We start from the raw sequence: 24,585 nt of genomic DNA, 5'->3' as shown, positions 1-24,585 counted from the left end.
GGTGCCAGTACTCCCACGCTGGTCCAAGTCACCAGCATCTCTCATCTGAATTACTGCAATAGCCTCCCACTGGAGCCTCCCAAGAGGCCTCCTTGCTTCTGCCTTGTTCCCCAGTAATCTACTCTCAACATAACAACGAGATCCTTATAAATATGTTATGTCATGTCACTCCTCTGCTCAAAGTGGCTCCCCACTGCACTCAGAATAAAAGCCCAAGTCCCTACTGTGTCGTAAGAGGCTCTATGTTATAAAGGCCCCTTCCCCTCACTCGCTCTTCTGCCCACAGTGATCTCCTGGCTATTCCTAGAATGAGCCATGTGCGCTCCTGCCTTAAGGTCTTTACTCGAGCTTTCCTTCTGCCTGGACCACTCTTCCCCCTAATATCTGAGCAGACAACTCCTCCTCTAGGATTGCCCAGCTCTCCTCTTCTCAGTGAGGCCTGTGTAACCTCCTATTTTATACCAGCCCGTCCTGACTTCTACCAGTGCTACTGGTCTCCTTTGCTTTTTCCTAATTGTTCTTTTTTCTATAGCACTTATCACATTTTAATTTATTATAGACTTTATTTATTATGTTTAAAATTTATTGTCTGTCTCCTGCTAGAATGCAAGTTCCTTTGTTTTGTTCATTGATCCTAAGAGTCTAGAACAATGTACGTAGTAGGTGTTCAATAAGTATTTAGTGGTCTGCATCATAGGATTGTCATCAGGACGAAATGAGTTAATGCGTGAAGTGCTCTGAGCACGGTGCCTGGCATAGAATAAACATTGAATTGAATATTCGCTGTCCTATCTCTATAAAGCCTTGCGAGTGTTTCTGGAGGATCTATTCCTAGAGTGGAAGTGCTTGGCTTAGGGGAATGTGTGGTTTCAGTGTTGAGGCAATACCAATTTACACTCCCACAAACAGCATTGGAAAGAATCTACTGTCCCTCACAATGGCTAACATTGGATATAATCAAAATTTTATACTTTTGTCAATCTAATGGACAAATAAGACATCTCATTGTGGTTTTAGTTTGCATTTCCTTGAACGCTAGTGAGGTTGAGCATCTTTTCAGGGGAAGAATCAGTTTCCTTCCAAGACTGGCTTCTGAACCATCAGTAAGAGGGAAGCATCCCTACCAGCTTCTCACTTCTGATGGCTTTTCACTGACCATTATGTCTTGAGCACTTCCCCATATATTTCAGCTATGTGGACCACTTTTTTAGAATCCCGTGAAACTTCTCCTTTGTCCACACATGATTTATCAATGTTAATAAAATAATTTTATTCACATATAATCAAACCTTACTACTTTTTCTGGATCCCTTCCTGAATTTCACAAGTAAGACGATAAAGTGGTTAGGGAGATAGATAACATTGATTTTTATGAAGGATTTTGCTATAGGACACTATGAAAGATTTTTCAGAGGAGACTATGAAATTCTGATGCAGTCTTACTGTCACCTTCATATATTGATGCTAAAAGGTTTATCCTGAAAATCTTTTAGCTGGCACTTGAGCACTGATCAGTAGATCATTGGCAGCAGGCTAACATCGTGGGTTGACAAGGAGGATCAACCCTCTAAAACTAACATAATATACTTCTTTAAGTGAACATAGTTTTCTATATGAATCTGTCTATCAAATATTCATGGTTTCCAGGTTACAATCAATGGTCTTGGGAACTGTTAACACAAACTTTTCCATATTATAGGAAACCTCTTAGCCTTTCCGGTAAATAGTCTTAGAAACTCAATTTTGCAATAATAAGATACAGAATCACCATAGATTTAATTTATATTTTTTGGTAACTAGAATGTCAATGTTTGCTAATCTTCTCTCGTATTGACCCTAGTATCAATAGCTTCTTAAATAGCTACCCAGAAAAACTTGTGGCCTCTGGTTTAAATTTTTATTCAGGCTGAATCACAACAATTTGGGCTTATAATAATTTATTTTCACAACAACTTCCTAATATTCATTTTATAAATTTATTATAATTCATTTAACCATTAATAGACCTTTGGTTATTTCCAGTTTTCTCCCTTTTATGGGTGAAGATCATTGTATATTAATCTTTGATCATATTGCTGAATAAATCTTTCAGATAGATTCCTAGAGGTACAACTACTGGGTCAAAGCAAATTATTTTCCAAAAAGATAACACTGATTTATATTCCCCTATGAGCATATAAGAATATCTGTCTTACCACTCATGGTCCAGCTTGAAATTTTTTCATAATTTTTATGTTTTCAAATTTAATTAGGAAAGTAGTTTCTCATTTGGTGTTTAATATGATAGTGAACATTTTATATATTGCAAGAAACATCATTCTGGGCTATCTGGCCAACCATTCCCTTATCTGAGAGTTGATTCCCTACCCACCAGGCAGGCCAGTATTTTAGATGCGTGACCTCGTCTACCTGGATATAGATGATTGGACCAGGATAGATCATGTGAACTAAGCTGGGCTATCAGATTCTCTTCCTTGGAAACTTAAAAGAGAGACTAGACTAAGCTGGTCATTGCACAGAAAGCATGTAAACCTAAGAGCTCTATGTTAATCATGCACAGAGAAAGAAAGCTGCTTTAGAGAAAGGAAAAAGGCAGAAAGCTGTCCTGCAGAGAAAGACGAATGAAAGCAGACATTGAGCAAAACCAAGCTGAGATACCGGAAACATCCAGAAAAGGAGTTGCCCTGACTCTTCCTGGCTTTCCAATTCCTGATTCTTGCCCCTAGTAGGACCTCACTATTCAAAATTCTCTCAGATTGTGTACGATACTCCTATATCCTTTCAATGCCCTGCCCTCTTTTTCTTAAGTAGCTCAACGAGTTTGGCTGTTATCTGAAACAAAAGAATCTCGCTAAATTGACATTGGTACCACCAGTTGGATTGCAACTAATAGACCCTCAGAGAAAAAAATAAAGTCAAAGTCTTGTGGGATTCAATGAGAATCCACAAACACACATACCCATTTTAGGATAGTAAACTCAGTCTCTGTGTTACATGATAGTGAAGTAATTGATTAGGTTATAACTTGTCTTTGTTATTATTATTTTTATTGTTATTTAGAGCATATATCCACAGAGGATTTAGAGTATTTGGTTGCCATATATAAAGATAAGAGTGAGACAAGGGTGATCATATCTCGCGTTATAAGGCCTGTTACTCCACTAGGGTTGGAATACAGCATGGAATTGGGGGAAATTTCCCAAGATATGTTAGAGGAAAGGAGTCTCCTGGAAACCCCCCTCCAGCCCATTCTGCGCACCCATGGCTTGAAGCTATGGCCGTTATTTGTAGGTGAGGGCTTGGAGCAACAAATATTGGTGACTGGGTATATTTCCTCCATCCAAGAGAGAAGGCTTGCTTCTGTAGCGGCGACTCAGGTTCAGAGTCCTGATGACTATGTGAGGAAGGGAAGAGGGGCTGGTGGAACCAGGTGGACTTTCCTGGGTTATGTGAGTCTCCGAGCTCCCATGTCGCTTTCTCCAATCTAAGCACCACCGTGAGAGTCTCCACTGCCAGATCCTACTGTAGGAGCTGCTGCCCTGAGAGCAGGGCGCTGGCACAACTGGTCTGCCCTTTCAGTAATTAGTCTGTCCTCTGCCCACTGTACCAGATTTTGAGGGTAATTCTGGGATATTCCTGGAAGACTGATTTTTTTGGAGGTCTTGTCTTTTGCCCATGTGAGATTAAGGGTTCTGTTGTTGATCTGTTCCAATCTGTATTATATCTTCTGGAAGATCCAGACTGCTTTGTTGTGCTGATGGAAACTCTCCTAGATTTCCAGGACTATTGTGGATTTATTTTATGTGTGTGGTTCTTCTGACATTTCAGTGGGATTAGGGAGGGGGAAAAACTAACTGTGTGTGTCTATTCAAAAATTCTGAGCCAGAAGTCATCCTGTCCCATTTCATCCTGTATCTCCCCCCAACTCTGGCCGTCTTCTCCAGTTCCCCCTACCACCAAACATTTCCTCTCTTATCTGCCCTTCTGTTGTTGCAAGCTTTCTTGCTAAGTGGGTCATCAGTTCACTCCCTGCTTTCAAAACCTGTGTGGCTTCTTATCACCTAAAAAACAAAACCCCATCGTCTAGCAAATCGTCTAGTGTCCTTTCTGTCTGGCACCAATCTGTCTTCTAATTTGCTATTTATAGGCCTGTTCCTCCAAATTGGTTTTCAGTTCCTTAAAAAACAGGAAGCACTTCTCACTTACCTTTCTATTCCCCATCACACAGCGCCCAGAAGTTTTCCTCTCCCTTCACTTCTACCTGTTAGATACTCAGTAAACATTTGCTTGAATAAATGAACAAATAACTGAATGATCAGATTTATTTGCATTTACCTTTTTTTGCTTTAGGAATTAAGGCTAAATAACCATTAAATGTTAGCCTACAGGTTCAACTCTAAATTTTAAAATCAGCAGTGCAATTTCAAGAGCACAAGATAATTTTAAAACTTATTCTATATCCCGTCGTATAAAAGTTTGCTACATTGCCTATCACCAAAAGTATTCTAAAATATTTTTAAGATGTTGCTAATTAAGTTAACATTTTACATAGCATGTGTCAATAATAATCTATGAGTTAAAGTGATACGGTTGCCTATGATATGAGGGTTTTATTGATTGATTCTCTCAGGGTTATTTTATTGCCAACTTTTCCATTTTTACCGTTGTTTAAGTTGTGCATTTAATGTAAATGATAGAGCAATTATCTCTATAGCTTCAGTTTAGCTCCACTTTACTATCACAGACTAGAATTTTGGATTTGTTAACATACAATATTGTTGTTTGTTGTTGTTGCTACAGCTGTCATTTGCTTATGGGTGGTTGAGGGAGAGAAGAAAGGGGGCTAATATTTCATGAAAGGAAAATGCACAAATAATATACACTTTAATCACATTATTATTAATGGTAAGTATCATAAATGAATTTTTGCTGCTGGTATGTCATTTTTATACCTTAATATGATTTATTTCCTTTTTTTTATAGGGAGGGAAAAGTAAAGATGCACCTTCATGGGATCCTGCTGGCCTGAAATTCCTAGAGTGGAATGCTCCAAGAGACTCTCATTGCCAGCTTTCCAACAGACCGAGAGCCATAGAGCACGCCTATCAGTATGGAGGGACCGCCAACAGCCGCCAAGAGTTTGAACACTTAAAAGGAGATTTTGGTGAAAAGTAAAGTAACACACTCTCCTTCCAGAAACTTAACACTATGGCTGGGCTTCATCCTTATTTACCATATGCCATCTTTTTCCTATGATCTTTCCTTTCTGTGCCACCTTAATCCTATTCTTTTATCATCAAAATAAATACTAAATAGTACATGATTCATACTTTCCAATAAATTACATACTCTGTGACTTTTTTCCCAAAAGTAAGGTACGTGAAACAACATTCTCCTAAGAGTTTGCTGTGTTTTATCAAGAAGAAAAGACAAAGAAAGGAAACAGGCAAATTTCAAATGATGCATCCTCTAACCTTCATATCACCTTCCCTCCCTCATACAAATTGCTTTCAGATTGTAAATGGGAATATATCTGAACTGCTAGAAGGTTAATAAGGAAAGATGCTGAAAACACAATACACTTGTATTTCTGTTGGCCCTCAAGCTGTCTCAAAACCCCTTGCCTTTCCCCAATCTTTCATGGATCTCCCAGTTATAGTATTATTGAGGATTTCTTGTTATAGTGTTAGCATCCAAATATTCTTATATAGGTCTTACATAGCTCTTTCACATATTCATACAGGGGTGCATTCAATAAGAAAACTCTAGTGCCTTCTAGTTTGCTATTTGCCTAATAGGAAGAATCAATATTTCGTGTAATTCAGGAAGAATTTAGAGTTAATCAAACTAGAAGTTAGCCTAAATAAATGTATCTTATCTACGGCCTGGAGCTAAATTTCTAGAGAGTTTTGTTTAATTTCTACACACTCTGGTGGCTGTTTTTAACATGTGATATCCATTGATTAATTCTTACTGGGAAAAAATTGAATCTGTATTTTAGATAGTACATAAATCATAGTTTCTATGTAAATTTCTGCATGCATATTAATTGCTCACTAGTATGTTGTCCACATGAATAAGCTTCCTTAACATACAGATTTTTATTAAACGAATTGCAACCATGTTTTCAAAGCAATACTGATATGATCCTTACTGAAACACTTCCTTCAATGTGGAATGTATTTCTGTTGTATAAGGAGGTAGACCAGGATTTACATTTTTAAACTAGTCAAGCTTACCTAATATTCATTAACAATACTAAAGGATAATTAGAAGTAGTGCTGGTTGGGATTAGATAGGATGGCAACTTATTTATTCTTCCTTACACTCCATTGCTTTGGGAAGTTAGAGATCGCCCTCAGGCTCATTTTACAGGTGGTAAGATTTTTCTTTTCATTTGCAAGGTCTCAGTTTTCCATTCGTCTGAAAACTCGTTCCTCCCATGGGATGATTTTCTATGTCTCAGATCAAGAAGAGAATGACTTCATGACTCTATTCTTAGCCCACGGCCGCTTGGTTTTCATGTTTAATGTTGGCCACAAGAAACTGAAGATTAGAAGCCAAGAGAAATACAATGATGGATTGTGGCATGATGTAAGTTGAAGGCAGAGAATATTATCATCAGCAAATGTCCACCATTGTCAAATGGACTGACACTAATGCCCCACTATTGGATTCTCTAGAAACATCTCTTTTAAAGTTCTGTTGATATATACTCAGAGCTCAACATCAAAAACTTTTATTAATTCCTTATAAAAATCTTGAAGCATTCTATTTTGCAAGAGATACAGGCTAAGTGTAATTTCTTTTTTTTTGTGGTGAGGAAGGTTGGCCCTGAGCTAACATCTGTGTCAATCTTCTTCTATTTTATGTGGGATGCTGCCAAAGCATGGCTTGATGAGTGGTGCTAGGTCCTCACCTGGGATCTGAACTTGCGAACCCTGAACCGCCCAAGCAGAGCACGTGAACTTAACCACTACACCACAAGGAGATCCTCAATTTTTTTTCTTTTTCTTTTTTTGGCAGATCAACTTCCATTTCTTTTTTTTTTTTAGTGCAATTATTTTAACCAAAGGATCAAGGGCCACCATAAACTGAAGTCTGGTTTCTAAGGATTTTTCATTTGACTGGTTTCTTTCCACTGCCTATAATTCTCTAAATTTTCAACAATGATTGCTGAATGTCTTTTATAGGCTAAGCTTTGGAAGATACAAAGACTAAATCTGTTAGGAAGATGGGATACAACAGGGAGAATTTCCTAAACATTGAAGGAAATCAGTGTGTGTGTGATGGAAAGAATAAGCAATGCAAGCTGCAGTGCAATTAATTACAATAAATTTAGGAGAGAGAGCATGTGGGCTGGCCCACTGGGAAGAGCTTCATAGAGAGCTCTGCTAAATATAAGCTGTATTCAGAAATAGGCCTGACTTTAAACTTTAAAAAGGCCTTAACTTTGAACCAAGTTTTAAAGGAAGGGATGAACTCCTACCCTCCAGAGAAAGGACTGCTTTTTTAAACAATTTCTGCAGATTTCCCACAGCATTGCAAAAGCCAAGTTGGGAGGTGAGGATCACAGCCATTCCCCTCATCCCGGGATGTACTTGAACTGTGCTACTGTCTTTCTCTCCATGCAGGTGATATTTATCCGAGAAAAAAGCAGCGGCCGACTGATCATTGATGGTCTTCGAGTTCTAGAAGAAAGCCTTCCTCCTACTGGAGCTGCCTGGAAAATCAAGGGCCCTATTTACTTGGGAGGTGTGGCTCCCGGAAGGGCTGTGAAAAATGTCCAGGTAAGCCAGTTGTGCCCAGGTATAGCCACTGACCTTTAGAGCTGGAAGACCATTTAATCCAGCCGTCATTTTATGGTTAGGAAATTGAAAGAGTAAAACTGTAGTTTGGCTTGAGGTGGAATATCAAAGAGAGGTATTGTCCTATGGGATGTCTGTCCGCCCTGTGATGTCACAAAGTCAGGAGTGATCTTTTGGTTCTAAGGTAGAGGTGAGATGAAAAAAGTTTCAGCAGTATAAATTGTCAGGAAAAGCTATGTCTCAAGGATGATGCTTATTTGTTCAGCAAGTACTTAGACTTTTATTGTAAAAAATACCAAAAACAAAAAGCAAGTCATTCCATTATATGTTATTGAGTGAAAAAAACCTTTCAGACCATTATGTAAACTATGATCTCATTTTTGTTTCTTACACACACACACAATTTGTAAATGTGCAAGGAGATGTGGTTAACCCTGGGAGGAAGGGTATAGTAAGAAACATGTTATTTTGTAATTTAAAAGTTTAAAATATTGCACCTTTAAAAGAAATATGTAGCAATAAAGGAAATGCACCAAAGTACTGAATTTTTCTTAACATAAGTATGCATTTGACTTTAACACAAGAGTTAATACATTTCTAAGATCCATTAATGTATGTGGATAAAATTTAAAAAGGGGCAAGGGGTTCATAATTAATTTGATTTTAGGTAAGTAGCCCCATTCCATGACAAGCTCTTTAAAGAAAAGATTTCTAAAAGCAGTGTGACATCAGTTGTCTGAAGCAGCCTGAGTTTCCCTTCTGGTCGTATGATAAATGCTCCACCCCAGTCACAGCTAATGAAGCCAGCAGTGCAAGCTTTCTGCGTTTATTTATCCATGGTAGATTTAGCAGTTAAGAACTTTGCTAGCCCTCATCAGCATTAGGTGATCTTGGGCACAGCTGTCATTCTTGAACGAAAACAAACTAGGATACTTCCAACATGCCATTTGAAAACCACTGCCATTTATTTTGTCACAGTATGTAGAAAAATTTTCATAGCTTAATTACTGCAGGCTGACATTATCAAATGCAAAATTCCAGCTTCAAATAACTAGATACAAAAAGCAACTACCTGGAAAACTATTGATCATTCAGATAGCTAGGATAAACAAGGAATTGCTTGGTTTCTCTTAAGACTCAAATCTCTTCATTTTCTTTCCTTTTGGTGCAGCTGTGAGTGTTGGGAAAATGGATTTTAAGAATTATCTTCTCCCCTCAGATAAACTCAGTCTACAGCTTCAGTGGCTGTCTCAGCAACCTGCAGCTAAATGGGGCCTCCATCGCCTCCGCTTCTCAGACGTTTAGCGTGACTCCTTGCTTCGAAGGTCCAATGGAAACAGGAACTTACTTTTCAACTGAAGGAGGATACGTGGTTCTAGGTAACAGTGATGCGTGTTGAAAACATGAGTCATGAAATACGTCTTTCCTGGGAGTAGCTAACAGGGATATTGGATCCAGAGTTAAAACTTCAGCATGCCAAACTCACTCAACCTAGAAAATGGCCTCTTTCCACAAGGATCACTTCTCCCCTCCTACCGCTCCAGAGAGACACACGTGCCCATCCCTGTTTGCTTTCCCAAATTAGAGCTTCTCCACAGCTGCCAACCCTCTGGACGTAGACCATCTTGGCTCCTTTAGAATTTCCTATGCTGCTCCGTGGTCTGATCCATGTCGGCTCTTGGCCACCTTGCTCTCTAGGTCTTTCTCTGACCCCATTTAGCATGACCCATTGTCCCGACTAAAGGAAGTTCCACATCCTCCCTTTGCCTGCAACCCAGCAGACAACACTAACCTTCCAAAATTTTATTTGTGGATTTTTATTCTCCCCAACTATTATTCTCTCGCTTATTCAACAAAGTTTTATTGCATGCCTCTGGTATGACAGTCCCTTTGCCAGGTATTGGCACATAATAGTTCTAAAAATGAATAAAATCCTAACAGGGTACACACAATCACCATCCAATCCACCCAACAAGCATTCTATAGAGCAACTGATAGTGTGAGGAAGGCCCCAGGATAGGTGCTGCGAAGGAGGTTAGGAGAAGGAAATAGAACGTTCCACATCTTCCCTGTGCTCAAGGCACTTAGGTGCTTTGTACATCCCCTCAATGAGGACACCCCAGTGCGGCCAAGTATACTTTCTTAAACCAGGTCCAATAGAATAAGTGGAGGTAGTATTTCCTCTCTTTGTCTGGCTCGTGATTTTACTTTCCCTTCTCCTCCTTTATCCCTAGTGAAACACCAACACTCACATTTCTCAGCCCTTTGTTGAATTCCAGTGATAAGAACTCAAAGGCATGGACAGCTTGAAATGCACAGCGACCTGCACAATTTATGTTCTCCATAAACATTAACAAATAGCAGGAAAAATTAAAAAGTGATTTATAAGGAGCCACGTCAAGTGAACATTATTAAGATGCCGCAGTTTGCAATGAGTCTCTTGGCATGAACACAGCTACTCTTAAGAATTTATTTTCTTGCATCACTGCAGTGGCGGCTCCTAACTGCTTTTGCTGCCCTCACTTTCTCTTTCCTCTGAAATTCTCTGCAGCACTGGCACCAGTTAGTTATTTCTTCATTGTCTAAGAATTATTTTATCATACAGATTTGATACAGTCAGCTCCCTTGTTCAATGACTGCAGAAAAAAATCTAACTTCCATACTGGAGCACTGGAGCCCTTCCCCACTCACCGTGCCTCCTTCTCCCTTTGCAGGGGACGATCCAGCCACCCCGGCCTCCACAGTGCTCTCCACACATCCCAGCCTCTGCACCTGTGCCCCTTCCTCCTCACTTTGGAAATATTAAAGGGTCCTACTAGCTGGACTCAATTTCTTCTCCCCTGAGCTTCCACGGCCATAGTGGATTTTCAGCAAACTGTCCACACCCCGCTTCCCACAAACAAGAGTGGTGTGCTGGTTATCTCAGCCCCCACAGAGCTTTCCACAGTGTTTCTAATGTGGAAAATGCCACTTTCCACTTATCTATTGCAAAATGTGCTAAACTTTCAAAAACAGATATAAGAATATATAATTACAAAATCACACCGTGGTTACAAAATTTAGATTGCTGTTCGTGAGAGCTAACAGTGTTTCTCTCCCCAGATGAGTCTTTCAATATCGGGTTGAAGTTTGAGATTGCATTTGAAGTCCGTCCCAGAAGCAGTTCCGGGACGCTTGTTCACGGCCACAGTGTCAATGGGGAGTACCTAAACGTTCACATGAAAAATGGGCAGGTAGTGTGTTACGAATTGTTTCAACTGTCAGTCTCCTCTGACCTTGGATTCTGGATCTGAAGCAAATTTATGTCACAGAATTATTTCATCAATCTTTCCTAACTGGAGGGAAAAAATGGGGAAGCCATAACATGATATTTAAATGAAAGCAATGTTTGGATTTAGAGTCATATACTGGGAATTGATTTGGTTACAGCAAAGAGCTGTGGAAACGTGGCATAGCTAAAAAAGAAAAAAAATCATCAATGATAACAACATAATTCAAGGGTTTTAACAAAATAATTGGAACTTTTTTACAACAAATGCAAACAGCAGACATATCCAACTATCAAAACCAACAAACAGGGGCCAGCCCCACGGCCTAGTGGTTAAGTTCACGCGCTATGCTTTGGCGGCCCAGGGTTTCGCCGGTTCGGATCCTGGGTGCAGACATGGCACCGCTCATCAGGCCACGTTGAGGCAGTGTCCCACATACCACAACTAGAAGGACCACAACTAAAAGATACAACTATGTACTGGGGGGATTTGGGGAGAAAAAGCAGCAAAAAAAAAAAGAAGATTGGCAACAGTTGTTAGCTCAGGTGCCAATCTTCAAAAAAAAGCCAACAAACACTAAAATATCTTTGTATCTATATGTATACCACATGTTCGTGTGTATACATATAATATACATATATTATTTTCAACTGGTATAACAGAAATAAAATTCTGTTATAAACACCGCTTTCATCCTAAAATAGTATTACTAAAGAACATTCATGAGAGTATTCAAATAAATATTAAAGAAAAAGCAGCATATTTTCATTGTTGTTCCTAACATAACTGATTTTTTTTGTTCCAGTACATTCTATTAAACCATATAAGAATGAGTCCCTGTATGATGCTTACTATGTGTCAGGTACTATTCTATGCTTTATGCGGATTAATTCCTTTAAGCCCCCCAATGGCTCTGTGAAGTGGGTATTGTTATTATCATACTTGTTTAACAAATGAGAAAGAAGATGCCCAGAGTAAGTAGGAGCATTGGGATATGAACCCACACAGTCCATGCTCTTCACTGATACCTTAACTGCTTTGTATAACATCTTTAGAAATTAAAGGAATTCGTTCTTATTGTTCCTCTCCCTCGTCTTCTCGCCTGTGTCATCATTTTGTTCTCTCTCCTAGGAGCACTGAGTTTAAACCATTTCTATAGCCAACTGAAGAGTGACCCCTTGTGTTCAAATTGTAAAGCTAATCATGTGTGGATGTTGCTTCCCTGTGGTGAATTACTTAAGAAATTTAGTTTTATCACGATGAGGAGAAGTGAAATTAAATTATATAATGTACCCCGTCTTTTGCAGGTCATAGTGAAAGTGAACAATGGCATCCGAGACTTTTCCACCTCAGTGACACCAAAGCAGAGTCTCTGTGATGGCAGATGGCACAGAATTACAGGTGAGAAAGCTGAGTGTCCTGGGTTTCCTTTCTAAAATGAGTCTACACACCTGCCTGTGGGATAATGGCTTGGCAGAACTTCGGCTATAACTTATATGGTAGACTAGGTGATGGATGACAGTCTAAAGTAGCCAAGGAGAGAAAAGCATATGTTACTGGACGAAAATGTGTATATTGAATCCACATGTGGTTTGAAAATATGAATGCTGCCAAAATAGGCTTGGGGAGTTGCTTAAATAATGCATAACTTATGGGGGGGAAGTAGCAGAAAGAGTATCTTAAATATTCTCCCTTTCGAAGGAAAATGTTACAGTGTTTTGCTTGGTTAGACGTTGATGTTTTCAATGATATTAAGAAAGTGAGGGGTTTATCCTGGGATAAATAAAAGCCATTGCTGTGATAAATGAGTCCCTTTCATGTGAAAATTATTCACTCCAGAGCCACTTATGACCAGTCTCTTCCCTGTATTTCAGTTATTAGAGATTCAAATGTGGTTCAGTTGGACGTAGACTCTGAAGTGAACCATGTGGTTGGACCCCTGAATCCCAAACCAGTTGATCACAGGGAGCCTGTGTTTGTTGGAGGTGTTCCAGGTAAGAGTCATTTAAAAAGGACGAGTTTCCAAATCCCAAAAGCAGTAAGTTCTCATCACTGTTACTCTAGTATTAAGAATTGGGCCATGTGTTTTCATAATTCACCTAATAATTCTCAAGACTTTAGATATAACGTCCTTTCATAGGAAACAGTATACTGACAATTGTGACTCCTCATACAGGGATCACAACACAGCAACCCCTAAAAACCAGACCCCAGCATTCTAACCAGTAGCTAGTACTCTCCCTTGGCCATATTTGCTCACTTTTTTCTCTCTTGCCTTTACATGGTCTCCTCACAAACACACAGTGAAACACACGCTCTGTTTTATCTCTAGCACAAAGAACATTCATTTACTTATACTGCTCTTGGATCTGAGAACCTTGGTGAGAACCTAAAAGTTTCTTGATAATTGCTGCCCTTCCTTAGCAGGGAAGAAGAGATACACAGTTCTCCCTGTCCAGGATTAGTCTGGATGGAGGCAACAGCTGCAAACCATAAGTTCCATTGTTCCTATGTGTGACATTCCCTAAGAGAGGTCCCCAGATGCAGTTCTGTAAACATCGTCAGTACATTGCTGCTGTCATCTACCAAGAATGGTGTATAATCCAGGATGATGTTAGGAGGACCCTTAGGGAACCCCACAATTGTTTTAAACCTTGGAAGCAGGAACCATGACCTTATGTTGAAATTGTTTGTTTCACACATTTCACAAACTTGGAAAAACTGAATGTTAAAGCTAGAAAGAGGGATATAAGGAGAAAACCAAGCTTTTACAAGTGGAATTCGGTGGGGATTTTAAAGAAAAACTTAACATGGTTTTCCTTGTCTCCTAACTAGTTTGTTTAAGACTGACCCATGTAAAGGCAAATAATGCTTTAATTGAGAGAGTGAGAAAGTACAGACAAAATTAAGCATCTGACCTTGGGTACCTCCAAAATACTAGCAACTAAGCCCTCCTCTGCTTTGTAATGTGAATTTTTCAAACACCAGTATTGACAATAACAGTAACTCACTGATGAAAGATTTGAGACCCTCAAAAAGCAGCCCTTCCTCTCCTTTGCTTCCACTATCCACTCCCATCTCCATTCCCCAGTCCTCTACTCTGCTCCTGCCTTCGGTTCTGAAAGGGATCCTGGCAAAGGCCACCATTGCAGTTCACGCAGGTGCAATGTGGAAGGTGTGTCATATCACTTCTCATATGTCTGCACATTGCTTTCTTCCTAGAAATCACAGCATAGTGTAAAATATTTTACAGGTTCCTGAGGGCCTACAGATCAAATTCAGCACAGCATGCGAGGTCCTTGATCCTCTGGCCCCTCCTTGCCCTGCCTCTGCGCTCTCCTCACACCTTCTGGGACTTGCAGTTCTCTGAATGTTCAAGGATGCTCCCTTGCTCCAGGCCTTTGTACAAGTGCACAGGGCCTCAATTTCTGGAAAACGTTCTTCTTCCTTACCTCCTCTGGTACCTTTTCAAGGAACAATTCCCACTCCTCCCTGAACTTAACTCCTTATTGACTTTTAGGCTCAGCTCAGACTTTTGCTTACACACACGTCCCCTCTCTCCCTAGAATGTGCTCTGCATATCACTGTTGTAGCTCTTAACACACAATATGGTTGAAGTTAGGACACTCCTTACTGCCAGGGAACATGATTTCATTCAACACACATCAAACATTTATTGTCTGTTAAGCACCGTGCTGGGCTCCAGGAGATGGACAAAACAAGCATGGCCCTCCCTCATGGAAGTTATAGTATTTCTTCTTTACTTTGCATCCAAAGTGCTTACTACGTCACTCAAATAAATATTTGTCTCTTTGATTTTTGTTTGTTTTTAGAGTCTGATCTCAGAATTACACACTGCTGTCATCTCTCACTACAAGAGTTGCTAAGCGCCGCAGGCTGGGTGGGCAAGATGTACCTGAGCCAAATTCAGCCTGCCTGAGACATATAATGAGTAGCAAATTTTAGCTAATGAGCCAGCACACAGGAACTAGCAGGCCAGGGGGGCCTAACCAGCAGCCCACTGCACCATGGCTGCTTTAATCCCATCTAGGAATCATGCCAGTAAGCCTAGAACAAAAGCAATTATAATTTAAGCTGAATGTCATTAATTATATCATTTTGAGCTGTTCAAGATTAGTTCCACTAAAATCACATCAGAAACTGGAGCATTAAAAAGAATGACTAAAGGAAATTAGTCATAAATAAAACCCCTGGATGCACTAAATTCTCTTGGAATCCCAACCAGTTCTCTTATACCACGCAGAACCTTGGTGACATTATTTCAAGCAATAAAATGTTAATACATTAAAATTCAATGAACTACACACCAAAAAAATCAACTTTACTGTATGATAAATTTAAAAATCAAAGTTAGAAGTTAGAGAATTTTTTAAGTTAATGTAGTCCCCTACAACACAGATCTGACCATTCATACCTCTACCAAAAATTCTTCATTCTTTTGTATACTTCAACCTGAAGAAAGCTCGCGCTTAAAATCATGTGTTGATTTTATTAATCAATTACTTAGGGTTCTAGGGCACTTTACTCTCGCTACCTACAATTAGTTGTGTGGTGAATTATGCAGGCCATAATTTCTATATGAATTATTTCCTCTAGATGACGTCCCCCATGAACCGAAGGGTGGTAAGCCTGGGCAGAATCGAAATCCATGTTCTAAAACTAGCCTCCAAAATGGGCACAAGAAATAGATGTTTCTTCCCCTTTATAGTCTTTCCTGTTCACTCCTTTTTATTCTGATGATGAAGCACACTGAGCAAGCTTGAAGAATATATATAGTGATACTAATCTAGAGACAAAGGAATTGATCTCTCAGGTCCCTTCCAAATCTAAAACTTTATAATTAACCTAAATATGAAATTCTATTTCTATGATTTATTTTCAGTACAAAGCTTCTTCTGCATATTCTTAATCTACATTGCTTAGAAAACTTATTACAGCTGCTTGATGATGTTTAATTTGCTGTCCTGTTCTATGTTCCTTCCTGAATTAGTGATTTCTAAGTGTTTTCCATCTTTTGTCTGCTACTGTTCACATAACTGTTTGTACATAATAATAAGCTTTGACTAAATGGATTGTAATTTCATGATATTTCTAAGCTCTCTAAATTGCTTTAAATTATATTGCTTCTATCATCTCAACACATTTAATTGTGTCTGTACAATTAATAAGCATAAGGCTTCTTTGAGATCTCTAATTAAGGGAAGAAGATTCCCCTGGCATACCTCAGGGCACCTGTGCCCACCCAGAGACTAGGCTAGTTATCATTATCCTATTTACTGTTCTTAAACACTGAGCTCAGAAAAATTAGAATTCAGTTTATTTGAATTCATTATTTTCTCATTATATTTTATGAGCTTGGCAAAAATGTGGAGGGTTAAGGGTGAAAAGTAGTGATACAAATTAAACAGAAACATTAACCAAGTCCAAAAAGAGTGTGGATGGTAAAAATTTCCCGCTTCTCAGCAAAGCACACAAAATAAGTGAGGCCCAGGTGAAATTAACTCTAAAGAGCACAGGTACATCCTGAAAATTCACTGCTGAGGCTTTGCATGTCAGTGGTCAATTTCAGCCTTGGAAGACAGCTGCAGTATACTCAGAAATTTGATCATGGAAAACATGGCAAAACTTTAAAACTACCACGTGTTCATATTACTTGGAAAGCAGATGATATTCCTGAGAAATATTACTATATTCCACTTTTGACATGTAAATCATTGCAATGATGTAAGCAATTATTATGTATATTTTCCCCACAAAGTAATATTTGGGCTTGGAGTGGCTCGATTGCAATCTTTGTTTTCATTACTGTCTTTTTTCAGAGTCTCTCCTGACACAGCGCTTGGCCCCCGGCAGACCCTTCACAGGCTGCATCCGTCACTTTATGATCGACGGGCGCCCGGTGAGCTTCAGTAAAGCAGCCCTGGTCAGCGGTGCTGTGAGCATCAACTCCTGTCCGGCAGCCTGACACAGCAGAGCAGAGCAGAGCTGCCCAAGGACAAAGTTCTCAAGAGCACTGAAAGGAACACAAAACCGGCCAAGAGGAACCACAACTCTTCCCCCGGTGGAAGCTTCCATCTAGTTAATCAGGACTTAAATGAATCATCAGGGACTGGAAGTTTATTATTTCTCATTTGGGTTCTTACCTTGGATCCAAAATGTCTTCAATGGACATCGAAGCAGTTTTAAACTTACTTGTATTGTATTACTTCCTGCTGGTGAAATTACTGTTCCTGTTTCTAATAAAATAGAAGGGATTCTAAATAAACACTGGCACACATTTCTAAAGTGTGGCTAGCTTCTCAGATTCATCTTTCTTTCAGGGAAGATAACTTTCAATCTATATCAAAATATCTTCGGTATACTTCTCATTATCCTGAAAAGATCGACTAATTTATGTAAAATCTAAAATTAGATGATAGATTTGCCTTTAGCACTTTTGTTTGGTCTATCAGTATAACAAAAATATTTTAGGTTTATAGCAGTTATCAAGGTGTAATAAAGTACATTTCTAACAAATTATTAGAAAAATGGAAGTATAATTTAATTTTTTCTAGATAAAAAAAGAAATTAAGGGGGCCTGCCCAGTGGCGTAATGGTTAAGTTTGCGTGCTCTGCTTCAGCAGCGGGGGGTTCGCAGGTTCAGCTCCCAAGCGTGGACCTAGAACTGCTCATCAAGCCACACTATGGTGGCATCCCACATAAAATAGAGGAAGACTGGCACAGATGTTAGCTCAGTGACAATCTTCCTCAAGCAGAAAGAGGAAGATTGGCAACAGATGTTAGCTCAGGGCCAATCTTCCTTACAAAAAAGAAAAAAGAAATTAAACAACTACGTTTTCCCTTATTTCTTTAAAAGAACAATAGAATTGTGCATGAGGGGAGGTTCCTGTATGATACCATTACTGTGTGTTCTGTAGGAATCAAGGAGGACATGACAGCAAAGAGAGTAGGACAAAAACATAAAATTCAATTTAAAAGTATAAAAGACCTTTTATTAAAAGTTTTTTCCCCATGTCTCTGCAACACAATTAGTCTTATTTCTAAAATTTTATAATCTTTTTTTTTAGGTATCTACATTAATAAAGTCTAGAAAACAAAAAATAGGTTTAACTAGCTAGTGGAATATTAAAATACAGAAACCGAAATAAAAGAATTGTACATGAAAAGATAACAGTGGAGACAAAATGAGGGAAAATAGGCTCTCATATCAACAGAATCAAGGAAGTGTAAAAGGAATAACTTTTGGGGCAAGGGGAAAAGGTATAAAATATTTTGAGGAATTACTAAGGAATAAAATAATCTCTTACCTTAAAAATATTATATATATAACTTATATTCCTCAGCTACCCTCCTGTCTCAGGTACATTAATAATAATGTTGAAGATCTCAATGTAAAGAGCTAACCTCAATTCATAGAGGACTTACTAAGTGCCAGCTTCCAGGATAAACTAAAGTTGATTTCATTTGCTCATCACACTAATCCTACGAGGCAGCATTTGCAGAAGAGAAACCTGCGACTTGGAAAGTTTCAGCGTAGCTTGTCAGCTGTCATCCAGCTAGACCGAGGAGCCAGGTTTTGAAACAGGAGACAGCGACATTATCCTCTTGCTTCCTGCCTCCAGGGGACTGTCTGCCTTCAGGCCAACCCTCAGCTGGTCTCTAGAGCTGGAGGCACAGACCCAAATGCCTATAGAGCCAGAAAGGGACCATAAAGGAGCAAGGCCAGTGGGGTGTGACTGAGAAAATCAAGAGGTACTTGCCACGGCTTGTCTAGAAGGGCAGCAGGTGCTTCACTCAGCTGATTGTCACCAGGAAAGGACACGAGCCTTGAAGGGCCAGAATTTCCAAAAAAAACTGGAGCCGTGAAATTTGGGGAGAGTTGAAATGGCCTGATTTTTCAGTTAGTAACTAATTAAATTAAAGCAACAGCAACCACAACAGGAGGAAAAATACCGGGCTGACCAAACAAAACCTTCTGACAGCCATATGTGACTTCTGGGCTAAAAACTCTGAATCCAAGAGCCTAGGGCCTTAACCGGTACAGACTGAACCAGTGCTTAAAACACACTGAACCCTCACAATATTCCCTCCATCAGACGCAAGCGGGAAGAAGTGGCTTTGAAACCACCTACTGTTTTCTTTTCTGAAAGATTTTTCTGAGGCATCCCAGAGGGCCGCTCTATCCCTCACTCTCAGCAGTAGCACAAAGTAAACTAACCCAGCCCAGGGGCAGACCCTGTCCGGAGCTCCAGCAGCCAGGCACACAGCCTCACATATAGACAGACTGAAACCACAGAAATGCCTCTACCTTCTCCACAGTTCATAAAGCCACTTTGAAGAGTTAGTATTTCACATTCTTATGCTTGGCAAATGAGAATCTCCTGACCCACACCCTCTTAACGACGACACGACGACCTTCTGAAATTTAGAATCTACCGTTTATAAGAGCTTGATTCTGTTCTTAGATGGGACCCCATCTTTTCCCAGCTTCTGTCTAGGGAGGAAGAAGTAGGATTTTTTTTTCTTTTAGTTAAACATAGTATATCAGGACTTCATATAGAGAAAATACGGGCTGGGTGCTTATAGTAATTTTGACTAGTTATTATTCACAGTCCCCGCCAGTTCAGAGCGGTTTCAAAATGAAGAGACCTGCTATAGCCCACTGTGAAGGGACAGCCCTGTTTGGGCCTGTGTCCCACCTCCTCCTCTCACGGCCACAGCTGATACCACCCTATAGCTTTCCAGTGAAGAAACATCCCATTGTGTGGTGGTATTTAAAGATGAATTCAAACAATTGGATATTTTCTACTGAAATTTTAAATTGGGAAACATGGAAAGAATCAAGCACTTAACAGCTGAGGCCAAAATGAAACTATGTGAAAGCATGGTTTTAAGTGTTTTCCACACAGATTTATAGAGGTACACTTTAAAAAAAAGAAAAAACCTCCGCATTTCCCATTCTGTAGACCTGGGATAATACATCCACCTGTCCTTTGTGTAGTACAGACCACCTCAGGTCTCAGCCCAGAGTTTGGGGGGTGGGTGGGGGTATTTCAGAAGATGCTGGGATGTACTTGTTCTCTGGGCCCGTGTATGTAACATGGTAGTATAGGGTATCAGGCAGAGTCTTTCCCATTTCTCTAAATTGGTGACTGCAGCCTAGAGCTGGAACCATAAAACAGCAAATACACCACATTTTCAGTTCACCACACTTTGAGGTGTGGAGCCAATCCCTTCTCCTTTAGGACTGACTCAGAGAAGCCATTTCAGCACACCCAGCAATGTAACACCACAATGCCCCCAACACACCACACACACATCTCACACACACACACAGTCTAAAGAGGCCAGAAAGGCAACAGAAGGAGACACTGTCCAGAATGTAAGCTCCACAAATTTTTGTCTGTGTTATTCACTGATGTAAGAGCTGAAAACAGTGCCTGACATGTAGGTACATGTTCAATAAATATTCATTGAGTGAATTGCTGGAAAGCAGTTTCCATAAAAGTTACCCCTCCCCTCCCAAGACGATCACTTGTAAAGTGCCTGGGAGTCTGAGGAAAAGAAAAACTGATACTGACTTCTCCACTTGGGTTCCCCTGAGCCCAGGGATCTCTGCTTTGCCTGAAGGAGTAAGGAGAAGATGAGGGAAAAAATGGCACAGCCCATCAGAGAGACAAGAAGAAGCACTCCTTCAAGTCTTTGGTAACCTTTCAAGTCCTGAAAAGCAGAGAAGCTTGGCTACCATGGATAAGGTCACTTAGTTTATAAACTTCACAACACCAGAGGATACCATTCCCAGAGGACACTACTACGGGGCAGGATGGGGCAGGCACAGGGTAGCTGAGACTGAGGGATGCAAGCCTGACATGATCGGCCAAAGCATGGGACAGAGAAGCACGTATAAGAGGAATGTAGCATAATATCGCCAGCCAGAAGCAGCAACTGAGTCCCTCAGGGAATTCCTAGTAGTAATGGCGGCTGCTCGGCATTAAGTTCCTCACCAGCCCAGGCAGTCCATAGGGAGTTTGCAGACAGTGACACCTCAACTGACATGTTTTCAAATGATCATGTCTAAAGACAGATGATTAATGTGCTGATGTCAGCCTAGAGGAAGGTTACGAAAACACGATACCACAGAGTTGCCCTAACACCTGTTCATAACACTCCCTTACAGAAAGCTCCTATCTAGGAATGTAAGCAATGTGGGAAAGCATTGACTCAAGGTAGAAGCTTTAGAAGACTAAAGAATTCATACTGGTAAAAAAATTTATCCTTTTAATATAATGTCTTTTTGATCCATAGTAATGTCCCCAGTCTCATTCCTAATATCAGTAATTTGTGCCTTTTTTTCCCCTGATAATTCTGTCTAGAGGTTTATCAATTTTATTGGCCTTTTCAAAAAACTAGCTTTGGGTTTCATTGATTTTCTCTATTATTTATCTATTTCATTGAGTTCTCGTCTTATCTTCATTATTTCTTTCTTTCTGATTATTTTGGGTTTAGTTTGCTCATCTTTTCTGCTTTCTTAAGGTGAAAGCTTTTTGACCTGAGACGTTTCTTATTTTTTAATGAAAGAATTTAACACTTTCTCTCTAAGCTCTACTTATCTGGACCTCTTGCATTTTGATATGTTCTGTTATCATTTTCATTCGGTTAAAAATACTTTTCTAATTTCTCTTGTCGTTTCTTCTTTATTTAGGGGTTATTTGGAAGTACATCATTTAGTATCTCAATATTTGGAGATTTTCCAGATGTTTTTCTGCTGTTGATTTCAAATTTAATTCTGTCATGGAACATACTTTGCATACTCTGCATACTTTTCAGTTTATTGAGACTAGTTCGTAGCCTACAATGTGGTCTATTCTTGGTAAGTTTTCCATGTGTACTTGAAAAGAATGTATAGTATTCAACCCGACTGTCATTATTCTACCAGTTGTTGAAAGACGTTGAAATCTCCAGCTATAACTGTGAAGTTATTTCTCTTTTCCTTTTCATCAGTTTCTGATTTATGTACTTTGAAGCTCTGCATAAACATTTAAGATTGTTATGACCCGGTTATTGTTGTGAAACCTCTCTCTTTATCCCTGGTAGTATTCCTTGCTCTAAAATTATTTTGTCTATTACTAAGATAGCTACTCCGACTTTCTCTTGATTCACGTTTACATGGTATGTCTATATTCGTCCTTTTATACTTTCAATTTTATCCGTCTTAGTATTTAAAGTATGTTCATGTAAACAGCATCTTCTTTTCTACCCAATCTGACGACCTCTGCCTTTTAATTGACGTGTTTAGACCTTTTGTAATTAATGCAAATATCAATATGGTTTGGCTTAAATCTACTATCTTTTTTCCTTTCTTCCTCTTTCCCCATCTTCTTTAGGATAAATTGAGTGATATTTATTCCATTTTATCTCTCTGTATTAGCTTTCTGTTACTGTTCGCTTGTTTCCAGAGACAAATCTAAAGTTTACAATATGTGTTTACCTTATCACAGTTTATCTTCAAATACTATTGTCATTTCATAAATACCCTAAGATACTTACAAAAGTAAACTTCCATTTTTCTTCTTCTTTTTTGCTATTGTTATCATACATTATATTTTTATACAAATTGTTATTTTTGCTTTAAACAGTTACTTGTTAAACAAATGTTTAAAAATGAGAAAAAGGCTTTTATATTTCTCCACATATTCTCCATTTCCTGTGCTCTTTCTTTATGCAGATACAAATTTCCACCTGGTATCATTTTCTTACTGCCAGAAAAATTTCCTGTAACATTTCCTATACTACAGATCTTCTGGTGATAAATTCTCTCAGCATTTTTTTATTTTTTGGCTGAAAAGGCTTTCCTTCACCATTTTTGAAAGATGCTTTATTGTTCCATGGCCTTCTTGCCTGCATGTTTTCTGATGAAAAGCATGCTCTCATTCTTGTTTTTGTTCCTCTGAATGAATGTGTCATTTTTCTTTGTCAGGTTTTAAGATTGTCTCTTTATCCCTGGTTTTCATATAATGTAATTGTATGGCTTTTTTTGTTTTCTTCATGTTTCTTCTCCTTGTGGTCAGTTTAGCTACTTGAATGTATGAATTTATAGTTTTCATCAAGTATGGAAAAATTTTGGCCATTATTTCCTCAAATTTTTATCTTCCATCTTCCCTCTTTCTTCTGGGAACACTTACATATATGTTAGACTGCTTCATATTGAAACACAAAATTTATGCTTTTCTTTTAGTTCTTTTTTCTTGTATTTCATTTTGGATAATTTGTATAACTATGTCCTCAAGTTCATTAATCTTTTCTTCTCTGGTGTCTAATCCATTCTTAATTCCATTCAGTGTATACTTTTATATCAGATATTGTATTTTCCATCTCTAGAAATTTACTTTGGGTCCTGTTTATACTTCCATTTCCCTCCTCATAATAATTATGCTTTCATCTACTACTTGAATATTTATGGTAGCTTGTCTGCTACTGATATCACCTGTCATTCTGAGTCTGTCTCTATTGACTAATGATTCCCTTGACTATGGTTGTATATTCCTTCTTTTTTGAATTTCTGGTAATTTGTTATTGGATGCTGATCATTGTGAATTTTACATTTTTAGTGCTGGATTTTATTGTAGTTCCTTAAATTTTGAGGGGTTTTTCCCCCCTCCTTGTATGCAGTTTGGTTACTTGGAATCAGTTTGATCCTTTCAAGTCTTGCTCTTAAGCTTTATTAGGGCAGGTTCAGAGCAGCCTTCAGTCTAAAGCTATTCCTGCCCTCCCACCCCAAAACCACCTCCACTGAGGCAACATCTTGCTGAGGACTCTACTCAATGCTCCATCTATTAAAAGATCTTTCCACTCTGGTTGAAATACAAATTATTCCCCGTCTTATATGAGCTCTGAGGAATTTTCCATCACTCCTTTCTCCTTTCCTGTTATTCTTTCCCTAGCCTTGGGCAATTTCCTTTCTGGATTTTGTTCTCTTCCTTTAAGGAGTATTAATTTTTTATTTACCAGATAATTAAGTTACTTAGGGATCACCTTGATTCTCCCAAGTCTTGTTTTTAAGCTTTCTTAAGGTTGGTATACATTAGCTTTTAGCCTAGCACTAGTTTAGATCTCCTACTAAGGTGTGAACTTTCTGAGGTCTCTACTCAATGCCCCACATATTTAACAAGGTATTTCTACTCCAGCTGGTTGGAATTCAAACACCTCCCAGCACAGTGTGAATTTTTCCAGTTTATATATATATAAATATATAATTCTCAGAATTTTTCCATTTATAAATCCCAGGAAGTTTTTCTTTTTCACCTCATGTAGCACACATGCATCTATGTCCATGTAATTATAAGCTAATAAACCTTTCATTTAAAAAGGTTTAAATGTATATCTTCAGGAGCAGGAAGATCGACAAGAAACTGGGGGAAATGTATCTGACCCTAAAGTCTGACCCTTTTGGAGAAGACAATTTCATGGGATGGATGGTGGCAACCATC

General features: G+C 39.0%; 1 protein-coding gene across 2 annotated transcripts in view; it reads left to right on the top strand.

The window, feature by feature from the left end:
- The window catches only part of LAMA4 (laminin subunit alpha 4), a 135,657-nt gene extending 118,274 nt beyond the window's left edge, over positions 1–17,383 (top strand). For both annotated transcript variants that reach the window (XM_014866159.3, XM_014866158.3), the window contains exons 31-38: positions 4,984–5,171; positions 6,405–6,594; positions 7,635–7,790; positions 9,028–9,187; positions 10,911–11,041; positions 12,385–12,478; positions 12,952–13,071; positions 16,918–17,383. In XM_014866159.3, coding sequence (XP_014721645.3) covers positions 4,984–5,171; positions 6,405–6,594; positions 7,635–7,790; positions 9,028–9,187; positions 10,911–11,041; positions 12,385–12,478; positions 12,952–13,071; positions 16,918–17,063 — 1,185 coding nt within the window. In that variant the 3' untranslated portion in view covers positions 17,064–17,383. The remainder of the gene's footprint in view (positions 1–4,983; positions 5,172–6,404; positions 6,595–7,634; positions 7,791–9,027; positions 9,188–10,910; positions 11,042–12,384; positions 12,479–12,951; positions 13,072–16,917) is intronic.
- Positions 17,384–24,585: the final 7,202 nt, after the last annotated feature.

This window comes from Equus asinus, chromosome 24, assembly GCF_041296235.1.
Source record: "Equus asinus isolate D_3611 breed Donkey chromosome 24, EquAss-T2T_v2, whole genome shotgun sequence".
Lineage (NCBI taxonomy): Eukaryota > Metazoa > Chordata > Mammalia > Perissodactyla > Equidae > Equus > Equus asinus.
The sequence above is the reverse complement of the archived record's forward strand: the minus strand, read 5'-3'. Positions and strand labels throughout refer to the sequence as shown.